The sequence below is a fragment of the Callospermophilus lateralis genome, chromosome 1 (assembly GCF_048772815.1).
Source record: "Callospermophilus lateralis isolate mCalLat2 chromosome 1, mCalLat2.hap1, whole genome shotgun sequence".
In the NCBI taxonomy this organism is placed as follows: domain Eukaryota; kingdom Metazoa; phylum Chordata; class Mammalia; order Rodentia; family Sciuridae; genus Callospermophilus; species Callospermophilus lateralis.
Window position 1 is genome coordinate 28,060,140 of NC_135305.1, and position 25,218 is coordinate 28,085,357.

The following is a 25,218-nucleotide window of genomic DNA, read 5'->3' on the forward strand; positions in this document are numbered from 1 at the left end:
TGCAGTGTCCCAAGATGGAGGCATGGGTCTGTGGGTCAGTGGGGGAGAGGAAGGTCCTGGGACTAATCTTGGCCTTGGCTCTAGCACAAGTCAGCAGGGCTGTCCAAGGCCTGGGGCTGGGTTCCAGCATGGGTCTGTGGGTCAGAGGGGTGGTCTTTGTCTTCTATTTTGTGCAATTGGTCTTCATATCTGTTTTGGTTCAATATCATGCCTTTTTGTTATTATAGTTCTGTAGTATAATTTAAGGTCTGGTATTATGATGCCTCCTGCTTCACCTTTCTTGCTGAGGATTACTTTAGCTATTCTGGGTCTTTTATTTTTACAAATAAGTTTCATGACTGCTCTTTCTATTTCAATGAAGAATGTCATTGGAACCTCAATTGGAATTGCATTACAGATGTATAGGCTTTTGGTAGTATGGCCATTTTATTTATTCTGCTCATCTAAGAGCATGGGAGATCTTTCCATCTTTTAAGGTCTCCTTTAATTTCTTTTTAAAAAAATATTTATTGTTTTTAATTATAGGTGGACACAATGTCTTTTATTTTACTTTATGTGGTGCTGAGGATCGAACCCAGTGCCTCACGCACGCCAGCACTCTACCTCTGAGCCACAACCCCAGCCCCTAATTTCTTTATTTAGTGTTCTGTAGTTTTCATTGTAGAGGTCTTTCATCTCTTTTGTTAGATTGATTCCCAAATATGTAATTTTCTTTGAGGCTATTGTGAATGGGATAGTTTTCCTAATTTTCTTCTGTTGATTCATCACTGATGTATAGAAATGAAAGTGATTTAGGGGTGTTAATTTTATATCATGCTACTTTGCTGAATTCATTTATGAATTCTAGAAGTTTTCTAGTGGCATTTATTGGGTCTTCTAGAGACCATTGAAAATATTTTTTAAATGATTGTTCTGGTGCTTTCAAGGAATTATTTGGAAATTTTTATTTTATTAATATGAGATTATATTATATATACCACTTTCAAATTTCAAGTCCTAGAATACAGAGTTCAGAAGTATTACTTTCCATATCAATATTCCTATAGAATTATGCCAAAAATTGGTTCTCTCTGAAAGCTTGTAACTGAATTTTCATTACATAATAGGTTCTCTTGAACCTTACTTTTCACTATCCCTCATTTTGTATTATTCACATTGTTATTTTTATACTTTATTAATTTCTGCTTATATCCTATTGTTTTTCCAAACCTCCGTTCTGACTTGATTCACATATCTCCTTTCAAGATATTTTTGTGAGATAAAAACATTGAGAAAAAAATAAAATTAAGTCTTTCTGTTTTGGCATGTAGTATGTTTTTCTCATTACTTCAGAAGTACATGCTTATACATGCTTATTTTTATTCATAGTCTCTTTGGTTGAAAACCATTCTAACGCTTTATCATATAGGTCCTTTGGAAGAAAAAAGGAAAAAAAAAGATTTAAGGGCAATAAATGCTAGTTTTAGAGCTCTTTGATTTTTGAGATCCAGTAGTCAACTGGATGACAGGTAATAACTTGTTTTTTGTTTTTTTCCAATGACAGTTCCAATGAACAACCAAAATAAACCTCTGTGTGATTTATAAAATTGCCCTTTTCATTGCTTGCCCTGATAGTAATATCTTAAAATTCATGTTGACCTATGCATTTTATATGGATATATGATAATTCTCAATGCCATTTTTCAACCACTTGGCTAATTGTTTTTGAAAAAAATGAGTGAAAAGTCCTTTATGTAGAATCTATTATATTTTAAATATTACAAGAGGTTATAATTTTGAATTTATAAATGCCAACATAGTTTATATTTTGTATTTAAGAAATAGATTTGTCTCTCCTTTGAAATTTAGACTAATGACCTAAATTCATGTGCCTTATATTTGATGATTTGTAAATAAGCTATTTTAAGATAACTTCGGCTATAGTACATGTGAAATGCAATTCTAATATGACTAGTGTTTGTTAACCTAAAACCTAAATTTTAGTTCCCAAAAAGAATTATGTTTTTTTTTTGTTTTTTTTTTTTTTTGTGGATAGTACCTAACTAATCTCACTAATGAAGAAAAAGGCCCTGACCTTTAAAACAAACAGACCACTGAGCTAGTAACTAGAGTTTTAAAGACTTTAGAAAGCTCCCTTAAATAGTTGTTAAGTTTTAATTGAGCATAGATCTGGTTTGTATCAGATTATCCAAGATTTTCCTAACTTTGATAGAATCACAGCTATAATTCATTATTATTTTGCCATTTGAAAGAAGAATCCTAAATTTTTAGTTACAGTGATACAAAATTACATTCTTAGCTTGTGCCTTTTACATAGACCTCCCTTTATTTTTACAAACCTAGTTTATTTTCTTCTTGTTAGTTAGAAATACAACTTTTTTTCATAGTTGTTGATTCCCTATGGCAAAAGAATAGAATATCATCCTTGTTTTATTCTTTAGAAAGAAAATTTTCTACACCTTACAAATGATGCTTCAAAGACTTCATTAAAAATTATTCTGACATTCTTCATTCTTATTGAAGCTTGCCATTTTTGAAAAAGAAAGTATCGGATGAAATAACTTATGCGGAAGATACTGCAATATCAATTGCTCTTCTGGGTAAGTTCCCTAAGCTAGAAGGGTATAACATATGACAGTCCCTACTGACAAAAAAAAGTATTGTCTGTTTTGACTAGCTTTCACTTAATGTGTTTCTTCTCTGTATCTGGGTTCTTATTTTCTAGTTGGAATTTAATCATAGTTTGCTTGTTTATATTCTGGTATTATTTTCTACTCAGGTGTTTCATGATACCAACAAAATGTTCTATTCCTTAAAAGCAAAGCCTAGAGGATACTTTGTTGTGCTTATTTGACTTTGTGTTATTTAGTTTGATGATTTTTTTAAAACTTTGTTTGTTAATCAGCAAAGTGCTTTAGTCAGATTTTTGGCTCCATCCCTCAGGGCTGGAGGTATGACTGAACATCAAGGCAGAAGAGTATGGTAGAGGGAAGTAGCTCACATGATGATCAGATAGCAGAGAGACTCTACCCACTAGATATAAAATATATACCCCCAAGGCATGCCTGCAGGGACCCACCTTTTCCAGCCATACCCTAACCATCTTTGGTTACCTCTGAGTTAATCCTATCAGGGGATTAATTCACTGATTGGGTTAAGGCTCTTATAACCCAGTCATTTCACCTCTGAATGTTCTTGCATTGTCCCACACATGACCTTTTGGGGGATACCTCATACCCAAACCATAACAAAAAATACATATTCCCTTTTATCAGTAATCACAAAAATATTTTCAATTCATAGTGAATTTCTAGAATTGCTGAGCACTAAAATTTTAAATGAAATAATAAAATAGTAGAATATTACAGACTTTCAAATAATGCACATATAGATGTGAGAGTTGTATTTTGTACACAGAAATATGAAAAAAATCATAAAAGAGTTGGCATTTATATCTGGATTATTGCTTAACTTTTCTAGAGAAAGAAAATAACTTCCTAGGAAATAAGATCAACAAAATACTGGCTCTTTGATTCATCCCTGAGACAGGAGAACATGTTTCCAAAATACATCCTACATTAAGTTTGTACTTATTAATTTAGGTCTTTATTTCTAAAGAAGAAATAAAAGATAAGCCATTGACTCAGTAATTTTTTAAAGGATTTTGCTGAAGTTATATTCTCAGCATTATATTATCCATATAGAATGACTTCAGAGATTCAATTGCAATGAGCAAAACACATATTTATTTTTGATATGTTATTTTGTTTTATTTTAAGGTTTCGTTTTTTAGTATAGTATTTTTGTTTATGCCGAAATATGTTTCATAGACTTCATCTCTAGTTACTTTGGGACAGCTACTTAGAATTCACTTCCTCTTTGGTGCAACGTGTCATAGAGATTACATTTAGCATGAGGCTCTGAAGAGGACTTTAAGAAGCAGTCAGGCTGAGAAATAATGGGAAATTTTTATGCTGTGAATCTCTGTCACCAGTGGAAATTTTACAAATTTTACGATGGGAATCTAACCCAAAAGAGGATATGGTAGTATTAACAGATAAAAGCATATATTATATAGGATATTTGTTGGTAACATTATTTTTTAAATGTTCCTGTTGTCCTTATTATTTAAAAAATTACCTCTAAGAGTGTTGGCAGATATTCATATGACAAATACATGGCCCATTTCTTTTTGTCAGCCCACTCTTTGCTTAATGACAGTCTACCAACAGAACACATTACTGTTTCATATGAGGGCAATGTAAATTCTTCATTAATTATGAACTTCCTTCATTGTTCATTTACTCTACGGCTCTTCTGTACCTTATTTGTAAATTGCTAGAAACATGAGTTTAAACTAAAATAGTTGTATAAAGCATTGAAAAGAGGCTAGCCATGATTGTTTCTAAGAATTTCTAGTTTCTACTACAGACTAGTAAGTTATATTACATTTTCTTCTAAATGGTATATAGATATATGTGATTCAGAATCAGGATTCTGGAAATGCATAAGAGAAGAAGCTAGTATTCTGCCCAATAATGATAAAACAGGAAGTTGTGAGAAAAGATCTAAATTTACAGGAACTAAAAAAGTGGAGAAACAGATGGGGAAAAAACAATATTTCCCATAAACTTGCATGTTTGGGTAGTTTTGTTGGAAAAGTTTTGTTGTTCCTCTTGTCTACAAATTTTCAAAACCTCAATAGTGACTTTTATAACTCCAAGATAAAGGTCCAGAACATAAAATTAATGTAAAATCTTGACATTTTTAAAGTGATATTTTTGCAAACATATTCTAAAGCAAGGGTGAGGCTTTCCTTTGTGCCTCTCCTTTTGTCTCCTTGTTTTTTTCACCCTCTGACCACCTCTAGATATGCATATTATGTAAGACCTAATGAAAAACCTAACCCAAAACCCAAGGATACCTTATCAATTTTTTGTTCTCAGAGTATCCAACTAGATCTGATTTAATCCTAAAACTGATACTAAGGAATCCAGTTGTCTTCAGGCATCCAGAGCACATGACTCTTCAGCAGAGTTCCTCAGATTATCTTCATATTCCCTTGGATATCATACATATAAGACTTCAATGGAGTAAATGCAATCTAGTTTGAATTACTGTATGGACTAAGGCCAATTCAGTAGTAGTTTAGATATGACTAAAGAGAACCCCCTCCCCAGTCCAGATAACTGGAACATAAAACTGTACTGCCAGTTATATAAACATATAGCCCATACAATTATATTAAAAGTACATAATGCTTGATGATGATAATAAATTGATGTTACAATTTATGTAGTTACTATATATTTTTATCATTTACAGTATACTCTCTACTTATTAGAAAAAAAAGCTGTAAAACATAGTATACTATGTTATACTGGTAGCAACCTCCTACATCTCATGTTTAGCATATCTCCTAATTGCACCATTTTCTCTTCTGCGTGATTTAATCTCATTCTTGTGGAAGGACATTATTATGTTCACATAATAATGAACTGCCTAATAACACATTTCACAAAACATATTCCCATCATCAAGTGATGCATGACCGTGTGTGTATAAAATTACAGGATCCAGTTTTAATCTCTGATCTAAATAATTATAATATTAACATTTTATGCTCAAGTTTTCAAGTAAAATATAACAATGTTATTATATAGAATTCATTTATCCTTCTGGCAGGTGACTTAATGAAAATACCAAGTTCTGAATTGAGGATACAAATTTGTAAGTGTATCGTTGACTTTTATCATGCGGAACCAAAGAAGCATATTCCAGGTGAAGTTTTCAATGATCTTTTAATAATAACTTGTGTCTTTAGAAAACAGAAAATTCTCTTACTTCTCTCTAAGCTTCAAAGACACAGTGAGCTCACAATGCAACGCATCTTAAACATAACTTTTTTGTAGTCTTGACCTCTTTCGTCATCTTAAAAATTATATATGTATTTTTTCCAGTTTTTGGATTTGAATAAGATTTTTATGTTTATTTATTTACATAAACATTTTCATAAACAAATAAATTTATATAAATACTTATAATATGATTTGTAAAATCATACCCATAAGTATAATTATTTATATTAATATAATTATTAATTTTACTTAATGCTAATAAAATTATTACTTAATATCCTTAATAAAAATATTTTCTCTTACATATTTTTAAATTAATCATAATATCTATCAACCCATTCTCCACCATGTTTGTGAAGAGTATATATGTATGTATGTCACGGCTAAGGGATTTTAATACATAATGGTAAAATGAAACACACTAAAATTGATGGTATCAAGTCAGAGGACACTTCATTGTGCAGATGTAATTTTATTTAAGACATAGTTCTTCATAGCTTGTATAATTTATTGTCAATCTACTCAGGGAGAAAAGATATAAATATACTTTTCAAATTACATATTCTTTAATATATGTAGAAATAAGAGCCTTTGGTAGTTCAAATGGAAGACTATTTGTGGTATATTGGCTACTAAAACCCACAGGGACCATAAATATAGTTTTGGAACTCATCCAAATAGAAATGAAAATGGAAGCCATCAAAGTGGTTGAGTTTGGAGAGATAAAGTATATAAACAGTAAGAGACCAAGAATGACATCATTGAGAGTGCCTGGAATGAGGTTTGGAAAAAATGAACCAAAGAAATTGGATAGGGAACTGGAAGGAATAAAACCTTAAGACTGCCATGTCTTGAGTATCAATGAATGGAATGTTTGGTGGAGAAACAAGTGGTTTCAGTGTCAAATGCTGCCAAGGCCTTTGTGATGGAAGACAGAATGACCAAATTGATATGATGTCTAAAGAATTATAGTTAATATTTGACAAGTCTGCTTACATAAAGTTGCACTGGCAGTTGCAGGATTAAAGAATGAGAGGATTGTGAGAACAGAGGCAGTGTGTTTGAGAATGAGGGAATAGAGGCGGTTCATGAATACAGACTTATATTTTAAATTCCAAAGGGGAAGAGGAAGAAGGTTAATGGAGAACAGCCCAACTGATAGCAAAGTCAAAGAAGAGTTACTTGGGTTTTGCATTTTTTTTAGGATGGAAGAAATGAAGTTTGTAGGGTAATGAAGCTAGTAAGTGGGAAAATGGGAAGGCAAAATTCTTAAGGAAAGCATGAGAAGATGAAATTAGGACACAAGCTTAGAGTTCTCCTTAGCAATATATAGACACCCTTTAAAGAAAGGAAGATAATGGTGCACAAGTGAAAACAGAGCTGTTGAGTTACACAGAGTGAGCTTAGTTTAATTTGATAAAACTCTGAAAGTTTGAAATTGTGAACGGCACTTTCACTAATGTCTCACAGTTGCTTTCTAATGGTGAACATGATTAGGCATCTGGGACCACAGCTGGAAAGTCTGCAGTATAACTGCTGGAAGAGAAATAGCTCTGGAGATAGGAATCAAGTCTATGAGCCTTAATTTTACTAGTGAAAACGTTCAGTATTTGTTTTCATGCTATTTTCCTTCACAGAAAGTTGCATCTACTGACAAATAGAAAAAATATCATTCCTTTTTAGAACTTTATACACACTTCCAAAATTTGTGTCTCATTTCAAATGCAACATCAGAAATTATCAGGCTGTGGCCCTTAGGCCCAAACTGGACTACTGCCAATAAAATGCTATTGGAACACAGTCATATCCATTTTTTGTTCATGGCTGTCTTTTTACTACAACATGCTAGAGTCAAATAGTTGAGACAGAAACCTTATAACTTTAAAAGTTTAAAATACATCCAATCTGATCCTTTACAGAAAAAAAATTCCCCCCATTTTTATGCTATACAGTTTTTATTTCTATGCTATACAATTTTAAATGCCATATACATTCATTTTTAAATATTTTCATTTTTTAATATTGTTGAATGATAAATGTTCATTTGTCTTAATGAATCTTATGTAAAATAACATACATATTTGCTAACTGATTGTGTCAGGTTACCAGCAAGCCAGTTCATCATACAAGATTAAAATGGCTGAAGTTGGAGGATTGGCAAAAACAATGGTTCAGTCAATGACCTTGCTTGAAAATCAACTTGTTGAGAAACTTTGGGTCCTTAAAGTTTTGCAGCATCTTTCAACTTCTGGTTTGTACAGTATTATTAAATGTGAATGATTAATTGTCATTTATTTTTTTATCCATCTAACAATGTTAAGACTTCACATTATAAGTAACTTTTGAAATTTATTTTCAGAAGTTAATTGTACTTTAATGATGAAAGCACAAGCAGCCAGTGGAATTTGTGTTCACCTCAATGACCCAGATCCCTCTGGACAGCTTCTATTTCGTTCTTCAGAAATACTTTGGAACTTACTGGAAAAGTCTTCAAAAGAAGAAATCATACAACAGCTTAGTAACTTGGAATGTTTGCTGTAAGTATTCGTGGCTAGTAGGAATGTTGTTTAATCTTAATAGACAATGATATGACTAACGTCTTTGAATCTGTATTCAATTAAGTTTTTGATTTCTGTAATAGCTGTGTTTCAAGATACTTTTTTTGTGTGTACAATTGTATAAATGAATCTCCACAATAAAAATTTCATGCTTTTCTATGTGGGAGGCTCTTAAAGTAGCTTGTTAAGGCCAAATTATGCCTTTGCAGATATAAAAATTAAAATGAGACATTAGACATTTAGAATTATTTTACATATTCACTCTTACAGAATGCTTACTATCTTTCAGATCCTGCAATAAAAATTGGCAACAAATGTGAGTTAGCCTTCAAGTTACTTCATTCAACAAATGATTATTGCTTGCTCTGTTCCAGGTTCAAAATTAGGCCATAACATACAACTAGAAATACATAATATCTACTTTCGTAAAATTTACATTATGGTGGGCATGGTGGCACATGCCTGTAATCCCAGCATCTCAAAAGGCTGAGGTAGGAGGATTTTGACTTCAAAGCCAGCCTCAGCAAATTAGCGAGGCCTTAAGCAACTCAGTGAGATCCTGTTTCTAAATAAAATATAAAACAGGGCTGGGGTTATGGCTCAGTGGTTGAGAGCCTCTGGGTTCAATCCTCAATACTAAAAGAAAAAGTTACATTATGCTAGAAGAACAAGTAAATAGGCAACTAAAAGAAAGTGTAATGTTAGGAAAGAGATTATCACAGGGTAGTACATATACCTTTAAAAGAAGGTGAATTAGCACATCTGAAGGTGAAATACCAACTGACTTAAGCAATATAGGATATTTATGGGCTCATGAAACTACAAAATGAAAGGATAAAACTAGTTTTATTCCAGGTGCATGCCTGTAATGCCAGTAGCTCAGGAGGCTGAGGCAGGAGGATTGGATTGCAAGTTCAAGACAGTCTCAGCAATTTAGTAAAGCCCTAAGAAACTCAGTGAAACTCTATCTCAAATTAAAATATTAAAAAAGCCTGGGGATGTGGCTCAGTGGTTGAGCACCCCTTGATTCAATCTCTGGTACTACTACTAATAATAGTTTCATGTGCAACATTATTCAAAGCTCAGCAGAATCAGGATGTGATCCTACTTTATCTCTCTGAGTTATCTTCCATCGTATTGACTTTGTCCCAGGCTCCACATGGTGAGACCTAAGAAGTGAAAGTTTATAACATCTCAACCCCAAACCAAGCACAAAAGGAGCCTTGCTATGAAAAAGCTCAAAGAAGTCTTCAAATTGAGTCCATGTTGGCCCTGATTGGTTTAATGTTGGCCAGCACCCATTCCAGAGTGAATTATCGATGCCAGAGATCAGGAATGCTCTGACTGGCTAAAAGGCAGCTGGAGGGAGCATCAGAAAGCCAAAAGTTGGGGATGAGTTAATGACTAAGCAAAAATAAGTATACTTTATTAAAAGCTCAAATTGAGTTCCAAGAGACAAAACAACAATGTCTACTGAGAGAGAACCTGACCCAGACTTGAAGAATTAATAAATGCTTTCTAATGAACCATGATCTGATATGATATCTGAATGATAAATAGAAATTGGCAAACACAGAAAAATTATGCATACAGAGATCATCCTAGATGGGTAAACAGAACTGAAAACAGAATTTAGCAAAATAAAAAATCTGAAAGAAATTCAGTATGGCAAGAGCAGAAAGAAAGGGTAAAACAGTGAGGAAGGAGAATGAGGATAAGAAGGTCATCAGGGACATAACAGGAAAGACCTGATAAGCTTTGTTAAGGAGAGTAGGACTTTATCCTAAGAACAAAGAGAAGCCTTTAAGTGGTTTTTTAAAAGCCTTTTAATAGTTTTAACTTGACATGATTAAATCTTTTAGAGCAGTCACTTTGACAACCTTGTATAAATTGGATTAGTGGATTCTTATCTGGTATACAAAGAAATAGAAGCAGATTGGAAATTGTGGGAAAGATTAGAAATACTTGGAAATGAATAGTATGATATAAAAAAAAGATTTGTTATAAACATAATTTTTCCATTGGAAAATGTGTTTTTGTTCAGGCTACTGTAATAAATTGTCACAGAGTGAGTCACTTATAAACAACCATAATTTATTTCTCACAGCTCAGAGTGTCAGCATGGTTAAGATCTGGTAAGGATGTACTTCCAGGTTCAGACTACTACAGACTATCTCCTCACATGGGAGAAAGAGCAAGAGAGTACTCTGGGATTGACTCTCATGGCCTAATGACCTCCCAAAGGCACCACCTCCTCCTACCATCATATTGGGGATTAGCATTTTTAACATGGATTTTGAGGACCACAAACATGTAGTTCATATAATATTTTTGAAAAATTTTATTTTATCCAGGTGCAGTGGCACACATCTTGTATTCCCAGTAATTGGGGAGTCTGAGACAGGAGAATTGCAAGTTCAAGACCAGCCTCAGCAACTTAGTGAGGCCCAGTCTCAAAATAAAAAAATAAAATAAAATATTGTTTTATTTTCTAGGACTTTGAAAGAAGTATTTAAAAATCTGTTTACAAGAGGTTTTAGTCATTATGATCGTCAGCTTAGAAATGATATATTAGTGATCACTACAATTATAGCTCAAAACCCTGGAGCACCAATGATTGTAAGTATAAGTCAAATTGCATTAATTTTAATTATGTAAGTGGCTGGCATATGGAAAGGGAATCTTGAATCATGTAATATTTATGTATTTTGTTGAAGTGCCAAGTTATAATGTTATGATGGCCACCACTATACTCTACCAATCCTTTGCACATCTTTGGGAGCTTGGGAATCTTCCTCATGTTTTATGGTGTGTACACAGATTTACCATTTATGATGTTTTCTTTCCTTCCTGTCCCGATATGTTTCTATCTGGTATCATTTCTTTCTCACTGGAAGAACTTACTTTAGTATTTCATATGGTACAAATATGTTGGCTGCCATCAACAGAGTCTCTTATTAGTTTCCTTTTATCTGAAAATATCTTTAGGGGCTGGAGGAATAGCTCAGGAGTGGGGTGCTAGCAAACAAGCCTGTGGTAAATGACAGTTCAAATCCCAATTCACCTCTTCTATCTATGTATGGGATGCTTGAGAAATCTCTGCACTTGTATGGTTCAGGCATGAGCTAAAGATTTGGGAAGAGTTTATACACAAAATTTGAGGTTCCTGCCTCTCTGACTCTGCTCTTTATGGGATTTCACCTTTCACTCTTCAGTGGCTGTGGTTGCCTCTTTCTTCTGATTCTCTCAGGCCACAGGTTTATTCTGAATGGGAGAATCCTCAAGGTGCAGAATAGGGCCTGCTTTCATGCTAAAAGTCATCTAAAAGGGGATATGGGTAGAAATTTACACAGTACTATTACCTTCTTCAGAGTACTAACTTCCTTTCAATGTTGGTTTGCTCTTGGCTATGAGATCTTTTTATTGTTGTTAAAGTTTATAATTGTTAACTGCAGGAGGATTTGTCAGGAACTATTTGATCATACCAGACACTGAGCCTCCCCATATTTTATTTTATTTGTTTTTTCAAACACTTATTTTTTAGAAGTAGTTGGACCCAATATTTTATTTATATTTTTATGTGGTGTTGAGGATCGGCCACAATCCCAACCCCTCCCATATTTTATAATGTAAAAAATTATTGAATGGTTGAAATTCTGAAATAGAATCTTTGTCAACAACATTCACACATCTGTAAATTTTATGTCAAGGAATTGGCTTGAAGGCCTCAACCCTTATCAGTAGACATCAAATGTTCCCAATATAAAAGAGGAGACATAGGGGCACTGGGGCTGAGGTTCAGCGGTAGCGCACTTTCCTGGCATGTGTGAGGCACTGGGTTTGATTCTCAGCACCGCATATATATAAATAAAATAAAGGTCTATCAACAACTAAAAAAAATTTTAAAAAGAGGAGTTATGGAATTAAAAATGTGCAAATGGGCAAACACAGTCCCTTTTCATCTTTCTGCTTGTTTTATGTATTGATTTGGGGAACTTTAGAACCTACAGAGCATCATAATTAAGGTTGCAATCTGATAAATGTCTAGATAAGTATCTTTATCTAGAGGACACTGGTCAATCAGTAAGTTTTCATCATTGTCCTTGTAAACATTCTGGTGAGTTTCATAAACATGAATCAGAGTAATAGCATCCTCATATTTAAAGAAATCATATGGATCTTAAAGTAGTAAGAACATAAAGCTATAAGCTTAAAATCCCAGGGTTTGCCCTGTAAACTTTCCCTAATATGTGAAGTTCAACTAGGTTATCACTGTCAGGAATTAGTTCCCTAACTATGAAATGTTTGCATTCTGGTCATTCTTCAGGGCTTTTCATGTTAAAATTAATTTTCCATGTTGAAAACTAATTTTATTACATATGTATAATGAAAGTGAGAGTGGTTGGGACAGGATTATTTAAAAAGAGAAAGAAACCATTTAAAATAACTGGATTTTCCTCCCTTATTATGTCAAATAAAGTGTTTTAGTCAGCTTTTTCACTGCTGTGTCTAAAGGACCTAACCAGAACAATTGTAAAGGAGGAAAGGTTTATTTAAGGGCTCGAGGTCTTAGTCAATAGTCAAGGTCTTAGTCAAGGTCTTAATAGTCAATAGAAGGCCAGCTCCATTACTTGGGGCTTGAGATGGAGGAAGAGTGTGGCAGACTCCAATGGTCAGGTTCAAATATATACCCCAGAGCCACGCCCCTAATGAACTACATCCTTCAGCCACACCCACCTACAACTAGTTACCACTCAGTTAATCCCATTAAGGATTAACTCACTGATTAGGTTAAGGTTATAGCTCAATCACTTCTCCTCCAAACCTTGCATTGTCTCATGAGCTTTTGGTGTCACATATCCAAACTATAACAAAGGTATAGACAATTACAGAAGTAAAATAGGCCTAATATGTTTTGAGTTCTTACTAAATTTTAAACTATATCTTGTAAAATATTCATAGAATAACATAAAATACTTAAAACCTACAAAAGTAAGTTTAAATTAAGTAAATTGTAAATCTATCTAGCTACATTCTTTTAATTTCTTACTTTCATTCCTAATTTTAATAGTACTTATAAATTCAAATGAATTACAGTAGGAGAAATTGATAAATATATTTAAATACTAGGTAAATATAGGCATCTGTATCTTATCTTCCATCCTGATTAATTCATCTTTCTGCTTGTTTTGTGTATTTGTATTAGGAATGTGGCTTTACCAGGGATTTGATACTATTTGCAACCTTTAATGAAGGTAAAACACATAAATCTTTAAACGTCTCGTAATTGCCTTGATGAATCTTTGTATATAATTTTACTCACTTTTGTTCCCCCTCACAGTTAAAAGTCAAAATCCTTTGGTAAAAGGCCTTAAGCTTTCTAATTCCTGTGAAGATTTTGAGTTGAAGAAATTGCTATTCAACATAATTGTGATCTTATGTAAAGATTTACCTACTGTACAGGTAAAGAGTAGTAAAAATAGGAAACTTAATAAAAATCATTTCATCTTATAGTATAACTTTTTTTAAAAAGTCTTTCCTTAACTTATATCTTTATCATTGAAAGTTAAAAAAAACTTACTAGCCTGAATTTCAGCTTCTAAACATTTCCTTTAATTATCTATTAATAAATAGCAAGTAACTCAAAGAGACTTAATATGTTTAGTTTTCCTGAACTAGAGAAATAAAATAAAAGAAGTTCATACAGACCTATCCAACCTAGTCTGACTCTGGCCATAATGACAGAGAATCATTTAATGCTGAAGAAAATCGTTACCCTCTGTGATGCCAATATCAAATCTATGAACCTTCTTTTCACCACACAAGCCTAACATCTTTAGTTTTTGTTACTATCCATTAATTTATATTAACAATTTATTTCCTGTGTAACAAGATTATATAATTTAAAAAATATTGAAACTGAATTTCATTTCTGTCTTATCACCCTCTAGCTAGTGGCTTTGGCAAAACCACCTTAACTTCATGAGATTTAGTTCCCCTTCTGTAAAAGAACCATCATAATATTTCTGCCCTGCTCATGGGGCTCTGGTGAGGTTAGGATGAAGGCTTTATAAACTACAAAGTGATAGAAAAATATATTACTAAATAATTCTATTAGTTAAGTTACTGCATTAGGGGCTGGGGATGTGGCTCAAGCAGTAGCGTGCTCGCCTGGTATGCGTGCAGCCCTGGGTTCGATCCTCAGCACCACATACAAACAAAGATGTTGTGTCTGCTGAAAACTAAAAAATAAATAAATATTAAAATTCTCTCTCTCTCTCTCTCTCTCTCTCTCTCTCTCTCTCTCTCTCTCCTCTAAAAAAAAGTTACTGCATTAGATAACTTTTCTTTTAGTTCTAAAACTCTTTCAAGCTCTTTTTTCTTTTCATGAAAAAGAAGCAGGAATTCATTCTATCATTAATGATGTAAATGTGGTATAGTATAGAAGTTAATGCTTTTGTTAGGTGGAATCCCAGCTACCTGGGACTTAGAGAAATTAAATAATTATGTTCTTCAACAGGTTAGTTAGTTTCTCTAAATCCAGCTTCAGCATAGAGGTAACGCCTACCCCATAGAATTATTATGAGGACTTAAATGAGCCTCAGCATTTTTTAGTTAATGTCACTTTGAGGAATATGCAAATACACATACACACAGATGTTAGAAATTTTCAGAAAAAAATATTTTTATAATTATAACTTTATTGTTTGTATCAAAAATATATAGTGTGTAGAACCTAAATATATTTTCTGAAATGTCAAATAGAAAATCATTCCATAAAATATGGTCCATTGTTACAGTAGAGGATTATATCATTGTTAAATGATGATATGAAGACAGTAAACAAAATTTATGTTATAGTTTACAAACCAATTTTAATTGATTGAACAACATTTTATAGAAAAAAGAATCAAATAGCATAAAGGTTATAATGAGGTTCTTAAAGCACATTGTAAGCAATGGAATCAATTATTTTTTTATGTTATATACTTGTAGCCCATTAATAATGATGATAATGTATATATTTCAAAAAAAAATTCTCCACTTAATTCTAACAATAATGCTAGAACAGTTATCTCTGGTTTCTCAACTCTTAATCTTGAATACTCTTCATGTAAACTATAAAGCAGATGAATTAGAGTTTTGAAAATTCATAATTGTTATGAAAAAAAATTAATAGAATATTCCAAGTTAATAAAGTATTAAATATAGCCTAGCATATAGTCTTTTATAGTCTTGTGAACTGTAAATATGCATTAAGTAGAGTCAGTTATAATATTAACTTTGTTGTCATTTTACAATATCTATACATATTTTGTTTTTATCAAAACGTTAAATTCAATGAAATTTTAAAATACTAAGCATGCAATTAAGTATGGCTTGTGACTTGAGACTTGATAAAATATTGGTGTTGGCATAAATTCTGGTATCTATGACTAAATATTATCTCTAGTCATTATTTAAGACAAAAATTATTTATGCTAAACAACTGAATCTGAAGTCTTTCCTTTGAGAGGTGAGGTGTAATTTAGTGGTGGAGCACTTGGTTGGCATGCACAAGGCCCTGGGTCCACTCCCTAACACTACAACAAAGTTTCCTTTGAAAGAAGGGAATGAGGAAAGAAATGTCAACAGTTTATTAATGCCCTAAGTTTTTCTATTTGTATGGTTTTATTATAATCAAGAGCTAAAAAACATATATGAGTAGCCTAGACAAAGTATTAGTACATATATTATTGTCACCCAAAGAGTGCATACCTCAGTTACTGTTGAGGCTTTTGTTGTTATGTTTTTGGAGTTTTTTAAATATCTGTCATAGATGTGATATTTGGAAAGGGATTATTTTGGAATTATCAATAAAACATCATATTTGAAATGTTTTATTTAATTTTCTTAGATTAAATAATGTTATTTGAACTATACTTCTAACAAAGTTATCTTTTGCCCTTTCTCATAGCTATTAATTGATGGCAAAGTTGTTTTGGCTTTGTTCACCTATATTAAAAAGCCTGAGAAACACAAGATAATTGAATGGTCTGCAGCACAGCATGAAGAGTTACAACTGCATGCAATTGCCACTTTGTCATCAGTGGCTCCTTTATTAATAGAAGAATACATGTCATGCCAGGGAAATGCTCGAGTACTGGCATTTCTAGAATGGTGTGACAGTGAAGGTGAGTGGCCCTTCAGGAGTCCTGTCAATGATCAAATCTACATATTTCACCTGTACTCTCAACATGTTCATAGAAGAAACAATGAAAAATATGTAGGTACATATTTTCAGAAAAATCCTGAGATTTCAAACTTGGACATTAGTAAAAGTCATAATGATAGTTGATACATACCTAAAAGAAATAATACATATAATTTTTTAAAATTTTTATATTCAAAAACTATATTTCAGAAAGAGATAAATCCTGGTGATATTTTAATGCTTTCATTCAGGAGATATTTATTGAATGCCTGCTAAGATACCAGATAGTATTTTAGCTGCTGAAATACATTTATGATTACAATAAATAAAAATCCTTAACTTCATGGAGCTTAAAATCTAGATCTTTATCCCAAAGGAATGATTCCATATTAGCAAATTAGCAAAGCCCCAATTTGTGTCAGTATCTTATTTCAATTCATGAAAAGAAATAAATATGTACATGTATTTTAAAGTGTATTGGGAAGATACCATTTCTTTTCTAATAGTATTTTGCTCTGGAAGTAATATTTATGATGCCTTTTTGTTAGATTAAGAATCATTAGGGGCTTTGGTATGTACCTGTAGTCCCAGCAAAGTCCCAGGTTTTGGTAGGAGGATCATTTGAGCCCAAGAATTTGAGGCCAGCCTAGACAGTATAACAAGATCCCATCTTAGGTAGGTAGGTAGATAGATAGAATGAATATCATGAGAGAGGTATAAAAAATTAGTCTTTTTATTCTCTAGTTTCTAATATTCTAGGTTACTAAAATTAGTCGTGTTTAAATTAGTTTTTACTAAATCAAACAATTCTTTTGTCTATACTTATTTATTATTTATGTTTACAGAAGGATATAAGGCAAAAGGGAAAATGCTGCCTAATAAGAGGAAGACAAATATTTAACAGTTACTGAGGATCTACTATATGCTAAGCCTTAAACACCTTACAAGTATTTTTAACTCATTTAGTCTTCCCATCAAACTTAGGAGATATAGTTACTGTTACGATCCCTGATTGGTTTGGGCAGAACTGAGAAGTTAAATTGCTTGTTTTTGGCCATACATTAAGTGGCAAAATAAATTTAACTCAGGCTCCAGAGCCCACACTTATAACCAACACAAAATACTCAGGACAGTATTCTAGACATTTTTTTAACTTTAAATATAATGCTATTTCTAAATGAAACTTTCAAAGAAAGCATAAAGAAGGGAGAACTTGCTTTGTTTTTTACCAAGACATATCATAAAGCTATAGTAATTAAAATCATGTGGTCCTGGGTCAGGGATAGTTTAAAGGAATGGAATATATGGAAAGTTGGCATTTTCAGAAATGATATTGCCAAGCAGTGAAAGAAGAATGATACTGGAGAGTTGATTCTCAGTGTGGAAAAGTGAAAATTAGCTCCCTTTACTTAGTTTTTTTTAACTAGAAAACAGGTAGATTTATTACCTGAGGTACTTAGTTAAAAAAAATTGTAAAATGAATTAAAGATATAAATATGAAAAGTTAAACTGTAGCACTCTTAGAAAAAAACATGGGAAAATATGATAGTATTAGCAAAGGAAAAGATGTCTTTGAAAAGACTCATGAACTTAACCTATACAGGAAAAGGATGAAATTTTGACAATTATAAAAGTTTCAAAATGGCTGAATGAAAAGTCTGTATAAAATATCAACCTACAATTTGAAGATATTTTCTACCCCTATAACTATTAAAATGGAGGTTCATAAAGAACTCCTACATATTAACAAGAAGATAATTTATTAGAGACATATTCAAGTTATAAGGACTTCCATGTCACAGAAAACCTCAAATTAAAAAAAAAATCTAAAATGCTCAACCTTATTGGTAATCTGGGAAATGCAAATTAAGATTAAAATTCATTACCATTTTACATTTTACAGATTTGCAAAAAATTAATTGAATCTATGTAACAACTTTAAGAAGAAATTTGGAAATTTAGATAAGATTTAATGATGGGCTGGGTTGTGGCGCAGTCATAGAGCGCTCACCTAGCATGCATGAGGCACTGGGTTGGATCCTCAATACCACATAAAAATAAAGATATTGTGTCCACCTAAAACTAAAAAATAAATATAAAAAAAATATTTAATGAATATACCCCATGTGATTCCATTGTCATATGAAGCTGTTCTCTGAGGGAAGAAGAGGACATGAATCAGAATGTTCATTATGGCAGTTTTAACTAGTAAATGATTCATTTATAAATTGAATGCTGAACACAATTAAAATTAATTACCTACATATACTTTTTACAGTATGAATAATGTCAAAAACATAATATTAAGTAATGGAAGAAACTTGCAAAAGATACATACAACATGATACATTTGAGTAAAATTTTTAAGCACATATTTTTATTCGGGAGTATCTTAAGGAGAGGAAGAAGGAACAGTAGCTTATTTTTCTGAAGAGAATGAAAATAAGTATGACAAAATATTAACTATTTAAATTTATATATGCTCCCTCTCCCTACCCCACTATGAGTCAGTCACCTTATATCAGAGAAAACATTTGCCATTTGTTTTCTTGGGATTGGCTAACTTTACTTAGCATTATCTTCTCCAACTGCATCCATTTACCTGCAAATGCCATGATTTTATTCTCTTTTATTGCTGACTAATATTCCATTGTGTATATATGCCACATTTTTTAATCCATTCATCTCCTGGAGGGCATTTAGGTTGGTTCCACAGTTTAGCTATTTTGAATTGTGCTGCTATAACCATTGATGTGCCTGTATCCCTGTAGTATGCTGTTTTTAAGTCCTTTGGATATAGATACATATCAAATATATTGTTTATTTGAAATGTTTTATGTTTTAAATTTCCTGATGTAAATTAAATTATTAATTTTTCTCCACAGATCCCTTCATTAGTCAAGGTAACAGTTTTCATGGTGCAGGTGGCCGTGGCAACAAGTTTGCCCAGATGCGTTACAGTTTAAGACTCCTGAGAGCCATGGTCTACCTTGAAGATGAGACTGTAAATACAGATCTTTGTGAAAAGGGAACAATTCAACAACTAATAGGTAAAATATAACATGGCATTGTTCTCCTGAAAGTAGGTCATTTATAATACCAGAAGTTTAGTTTGAAATGTTTCTACACATTTGTCTTGTCTTTGTGGCTGAGAAAGTCCTGAATATTTTCTTGATTTCTGTTTTATATTTTGCTATAAATCAATTTTTCTTCTTGATAAAACACCAATCCTTTAAACATTTGTTTCCTCAATTAAGAAACCATTTCATTTAGGATTCCCCTCTCTCTTTTTTTTAATGGACCATTGTTGTTTCATTCTTCTAGTTATGAGATCATTATGTTTGGCCAAGCCTTTTAGAGCCGTTTTAAAGAAGGATAACATTACATTTTCCAATGTATTTGACATACTGAAACACTGGTATATTATATATGCTAAAATGCATACATGAGTTTCATTTCTGAAATAAAATATCAGAATATCCTTGATTTTCTACTCAGAATTAACTGTGTTAAGTCACTTTGTCCCTAAAACCATACACATGTAATCCCAGAGTGAAATTTTAAAACTTCTAAACAAAAGTTGTTTTACCTTTTGTTACTTAAAAATAAGCAGTTCTCCAGCCCTTATCTTTCCTGATTTTTGAAAAGTAAAAGCTGTTTCAGTCATTTATATGCAGTGATTGTTTCACGCAAATAATATACAGTTGGTCCTCCAGATCCTTTACATCCATGGATTCAACCAAACACTTATCAGAATTTACTCAAAAAAGAAAAAAATTATGTCTGCATTGAGCATATACAGACTTTTTTCTTGTCATTAATCCCCAAACAACAACTGTCTTTACTCCCCAAACATAGCATTTACATTGTATTAGGGATTATAAGTAATCTAGAGATGATTTAAAGTATGCATCAAGATACACATAGTTTTTATGCAAATACTGTAACATTTAATGCAAGCATCCAAGGATTTTAGGATCCCAGCAAATTCTGGAACCAATCATTGAAAATTACAGATGGACAACTATAATCTGCTAAATTAGCTTTCCTTTACTGTGACAAATACCTGAGATAAATCAATTTATAAAGAGCAAAGGTTGAATCAATTTATAAAGAGCAAAGGTTGAATATGGCAAAGGTTGAATTAGGTCTCAGTTGTTGTCAGTTGATCTGTTGCTTCTGGGCCTGTAGAGGCAATATATTATGGTAGGAACACTTGGCAGAGGAAGCTGCACATCTCCTGGTGACTAGGAAGAGAAAGAAGGGGCCAGGGTTTCAATATCAACTTCAATGGCAGGCCTCCCAGTGACCTAACTTCATTACATCAGGCCACCTCCTAAAGGTTCCACTACCTCCTAAGTGTTCCAGCACCTCCCGGTCGGTCACACCACAGGCTTGGGAGCAAGTCCTCAATATATGGACCTCTGGGAGACATTCAAGATCCAAACTGTAGCCCTGATGGATGTTGATTAATTATAACTGCCTACTCAAAACCTTCTTCCCATTAAAGTACCTTCATATCCATCATGACTGGAGAGCACTGGTGCCCTCCAATTATAATGCAAGTAATGATAAAGGAATATACCAAAAAGGGACTAAGCAAAAATATTTACTTTAAAAATTTGCCTAAGATGACCAAATTTGAAAGTTTATTTTTATCACACCCATGTACATGCTGTTGTGCCAATTTCAGTATTAAGGCCCCAACCTAACAGGAAGTACAGTTTTTGGATATATAGGAAGAAGTCTTAATCCTAATAACAAGAGTTCTTCTCTTAGTAGAACTTTTTCCCTTTAACTAAAAAGAAGCTTATCTTTATCACATGAGTTCTAGGAGGCAGTAAACTTGTCTTTTTTAATCTAACAGGGCGTTGTAGTGGTAACATGATCAAAAAATAGTAATTAATCTGGGCACAGTGGGGCATGCCAATAATACCAGTGACCTGGGAGACTGAGGTAGGAGAATTGCAAGTTTGAGACCAGCCAAAGCAATTTAGCGAGGTCCTACGCAACTTAGTAAGACCATGTCTCAAAATAATATATATTTAATATATATATTTAAAAAGGGCTCAGGATGTAACAAAGCAACCCAGTTCAATCCCCAATAGCAAAAAAAAGTAATTGCATTATGAATGCAATTTCTATGTAAATATACTTTCTGTGTAGACACTGGGATTACAGACATGTATAAATGAGGACATTGGGGATCTTGTCCCTGATGAAAGCAAAATATAAAAGCATGTGTTACCCTGCATTATCAATTTACGTACCTAATGAGTAGTATAAAGAGAAAATATCACAGAAACTAAGATGAATGGGTAGTTTTCAAGGTTGGGCAGACTTAATAGGAGCCCATGAGAGTAAAGTTTGTTTCAAGATTTAAAACAAAGGTTGGTCTTTCAGCAGAGAGATAGCATGGGTAGACATAGTGCTGAAGTGTGCATAGTTATGTGTTTAGAAATAGTTTAAGTAGAGCTAAAGTTTTGTGAAGACAAATGCTGTGAGATAAGGTATTTTGTATAGTCAGGGACTAAGCTGGAAAGTGCTCTACCACTGAGCTACACTGGTAGTCAACAAAGTTTGAACTTCATCCTTCCTGGGAAAAATTTAATGATTTTGATCAGATGAGGCTACATATATAATTCTGTGTTTTAGGAAGAAAAGTCTGGACAAAATAGAATGATTTAGAATAGAATAAGGAGAGAATAAAGGCAGGGACATGAAGGGTAGCTATATATGAGGAAAATAATTCAGTATAACTGTACTGTGTGTTACAGATCATAGGGAAAGTTATAGGCCTACACCCCAATAGGAAAGAGAATGAGATAATCTAGAAAAGAAAAACAGACCTGGGGCCAGCCAGTTACAGGATATCCTGATAACAGGATTTAGGCCCTCTGTTCATGGCATGTCCCTGCACTGGCCCTCCAACAGGTTCAGCTGTCTTCCAGAGGTTCTGAGGCCACACCTGTAATTCATGCTCATAGGTCCAACAATAGCTGCTTGGAGCCATCTATGGTAGTAGGCTATGATTTCTTTGGAAATATAGTTCTATACCTTCCTACTAAAGACAGTCATCCCTTTAACAGAGGAAAAATTACTTTGTCAATATTTAAGCCATAAAGGAAATTCCTGTTTGAGGCAAAATTTTATTCTGAATGTCATTTTATCAGTATTAATGTCTGGTTTTTAAGGTCCTTTTCAGTTTTGATTAGGTGGGAAGAGTTTTTAAAGGACACAGAATTCTATTACCTAAAGTTGAGGAGAAGCAGCAAGAAATAACAGATAGAGGCCGGGGCTATAGCTCAGTGGTAGAGCACTTGCCTATCATGTGTGAGGGTCTGGGTTTGATCCTCAGCATGTAAAATAACTAAATTAAATAAAGGTCCATCTACAACTAAAAAAATTACATATTAAAAAATAGCAGAAAACATCCTTAGATCTTCTATGTTTGTTTTAAAAAATTGGCTCTGTAAACCATGAGAAGAGAAAGAGATGAGGCAAACTATAATCTTGATATTTTGGTCATATATTTGCAAAAGTATTAATTTCTATCTCATGAAATTCTACATACTTTTTTCTTTTGGGTAGTAGGATTGAGCCCAGAGGGGCTCAACCACTAAGCCTCAACCCCAGTCCTTTTTGTTTATTTATTTATTTTAAAATTTTGAGATAGTGTCTTGCTAAGTTGCTTAGGGTCTTGCTAAGTTGCTGAGGCTGGCTTTGGAATTCACGATTCTCCTGCCTCAGCCTCCCAAGTTGCTGGATTACAGGAGTGCACCATGTGTCTAGCTAAAATTCTACATATTTTTAAACAAAATGTGTTGGGCAGAGTATCAAGTTGTTAGGGCATCTTTTAGTGACACTATTAATTATGTACTAGAATTTCTATATATGTGAGACTAATGATTGTATTGAGACATTCTATGTATGTGTGGGGCTTTTATATGTGTATAAATAGGAAATCTATGCAGGTGGGCTACTGATTGGTTGTATTGAGAGCATAAGTAGTCCATTTATTACCCTCTGTCTACAGCTTCTAGGTTTCTATGCAATGAAAACAGGCCCTTCTAAAATAGTTTCTCTAGCTGAATAAGATTTTTGGAAGAATTTCCAAATAGTAACTGAATAAAATGAAAATATGGTATGCAATAACTTTACATTTTTAAATTTTTTTCATACCAGGAATCTTTAAAAATATTATAAGTAAGACTAATGAAAAGGAAGAGGCCATTATTTTAGAAATTCAGTCTGATATATTACTTATCTTATCTGGACTTTGTGAACACCATATTCAAAGGAAGGTATGTATCCTATAAATCAAAATTTTGTTGAGATCTCCCAATCATATGAATTCTTTAAAATGACTATAAATGTTTTTCTTTTTTTAATCTTTTTATTTAATTTAGTATTCTTCTTTATAATTAATTACAAACAATATAATGTACAGATTTTGAATATATTTCATTAGGTTTATTTCTAATACTCTAATTCAAACATTTAATATTCCCGTCTCCCTATAAAAATTGCTTATCCCTTTAGTAGCCATCCCCCTCATGCACCTCCATACAAACAGTGTTCTGATTTATATCCCTATATATCAGTTTCATTTATTCTTTAACTTTATAGGAGTGGCATCACACAGTATTTACTTTTTTATGTCTGCTTTCTGTCATCCAAAAGAAATAACAAATATATTTCTGAAATATATACATATTGTTTAATATATCTATAGCTCATTTCTTTTTATTACAGAATAATATCCTATTATATGAATATATCAAAACCTTTTTATTTATTACCTTATTGATAGAAACTTGGGTTGTTTCCTTTGGGGCATCATGAATAAAGCTTTAATGAAAAGTCTTAAATGAGTCTTTTTTGTGCATATAATTCTTTCATTTTTCTTGAGTAAATACCTAGGAGTAAAATTGATAAACATAATGTTGTATCTTTATCATTATAAGAAACTGCCAATTTTCTACAGAGGACTGTTTTGTTATACATGTTATTTGGAGGTTTGAATTAGGTTCATACCTCAAACCAAAAGTTAGAATAGGAGCTTGATTTCCTTTGATCTCTTTTAGCTTCACAGTGAATTCTGAGTTTTAGAACTTGACAGCTTAAATAACAACAGATGAAACTAAAAATATAAAAATCAAAAATTATGAAGGTTTAGATAGAGTGATTTTAGGAAGAGGCAACAGAAATAGTGAATGTAATTTTAGCTCCAAACCTTGATTCTCCAAACCTGTACCATGTGCCTATACTCTTCTAGAAACAGACTCATAATCTTGCTTATGAATAGAATAGAACAAGGTAATGAGAAAAGCAATTAGTAAAGGAAAACTATTAAATGGAAGTAATTTTATTTACATTATTAAAGATTTAACTACTATTTATATAGTAATTTTTCTGTTGGGAGCATTTTAAAATCTTCCATGATAGTTATTACTATCTAGTATTCATCTGAGTTCTAGACAGCTCTCAAGAAGAGCACCCCATGGAGACAATAAAAAAAATTATAGAGGGATATTAAGTTGGTATGTTGATTAATATTCTCTCTTAAAATAATTTAGAATAATCTGTCTTAAATTCCTGAGAACAA

The 25,218-nt window shown here is 32.6% G+C and overlaps 1 protein-coding gene across 2 annotated transcripts in view; it reads left to right on the forward strand.

The window, feature by feature from the left end:
- Positions 1-25,218, forward strand: part of Cfap69 (cilia and flagella associated protein 69) — a 62,925-nt gene that overhangs the window by 24,767 nt on the left and 12,940 nt on the right. For both annotated transcript variants that reach the window (XM_076860927.2, XM_076860919.1), the window contains exons 5-12: positions 2,524-2,600; positions 5,686-5,781; positions 7,960-8,109; positions 8,218-8,395; positions 10,912-11,035; positions 16,374-16,590; positions 19,496-19,660; positions 23,796-23,914. In XM_076860927.2, the coding sequence (XP_076717042.1) occupies positions 2,524-2,600; positions 5,686-5,781; positions 7,960-8,109; positions 8,218-8,395; positions 10,912-11,035; positions 16,374-16,590; positions 19,496-19,660; positions 23,796-23,914 (1,126 nt within the window). The remainder of the gene's footprint in view (positions 1-2,523; positions 2,601-5,685; positions 5,782-7,959; positions 8,110-8,217; positions 8,396-10,911; positions 11,036-16,373; positions 16,591-19,495; positions 19,661-23,795; positions 23,915-25,218) is intronic.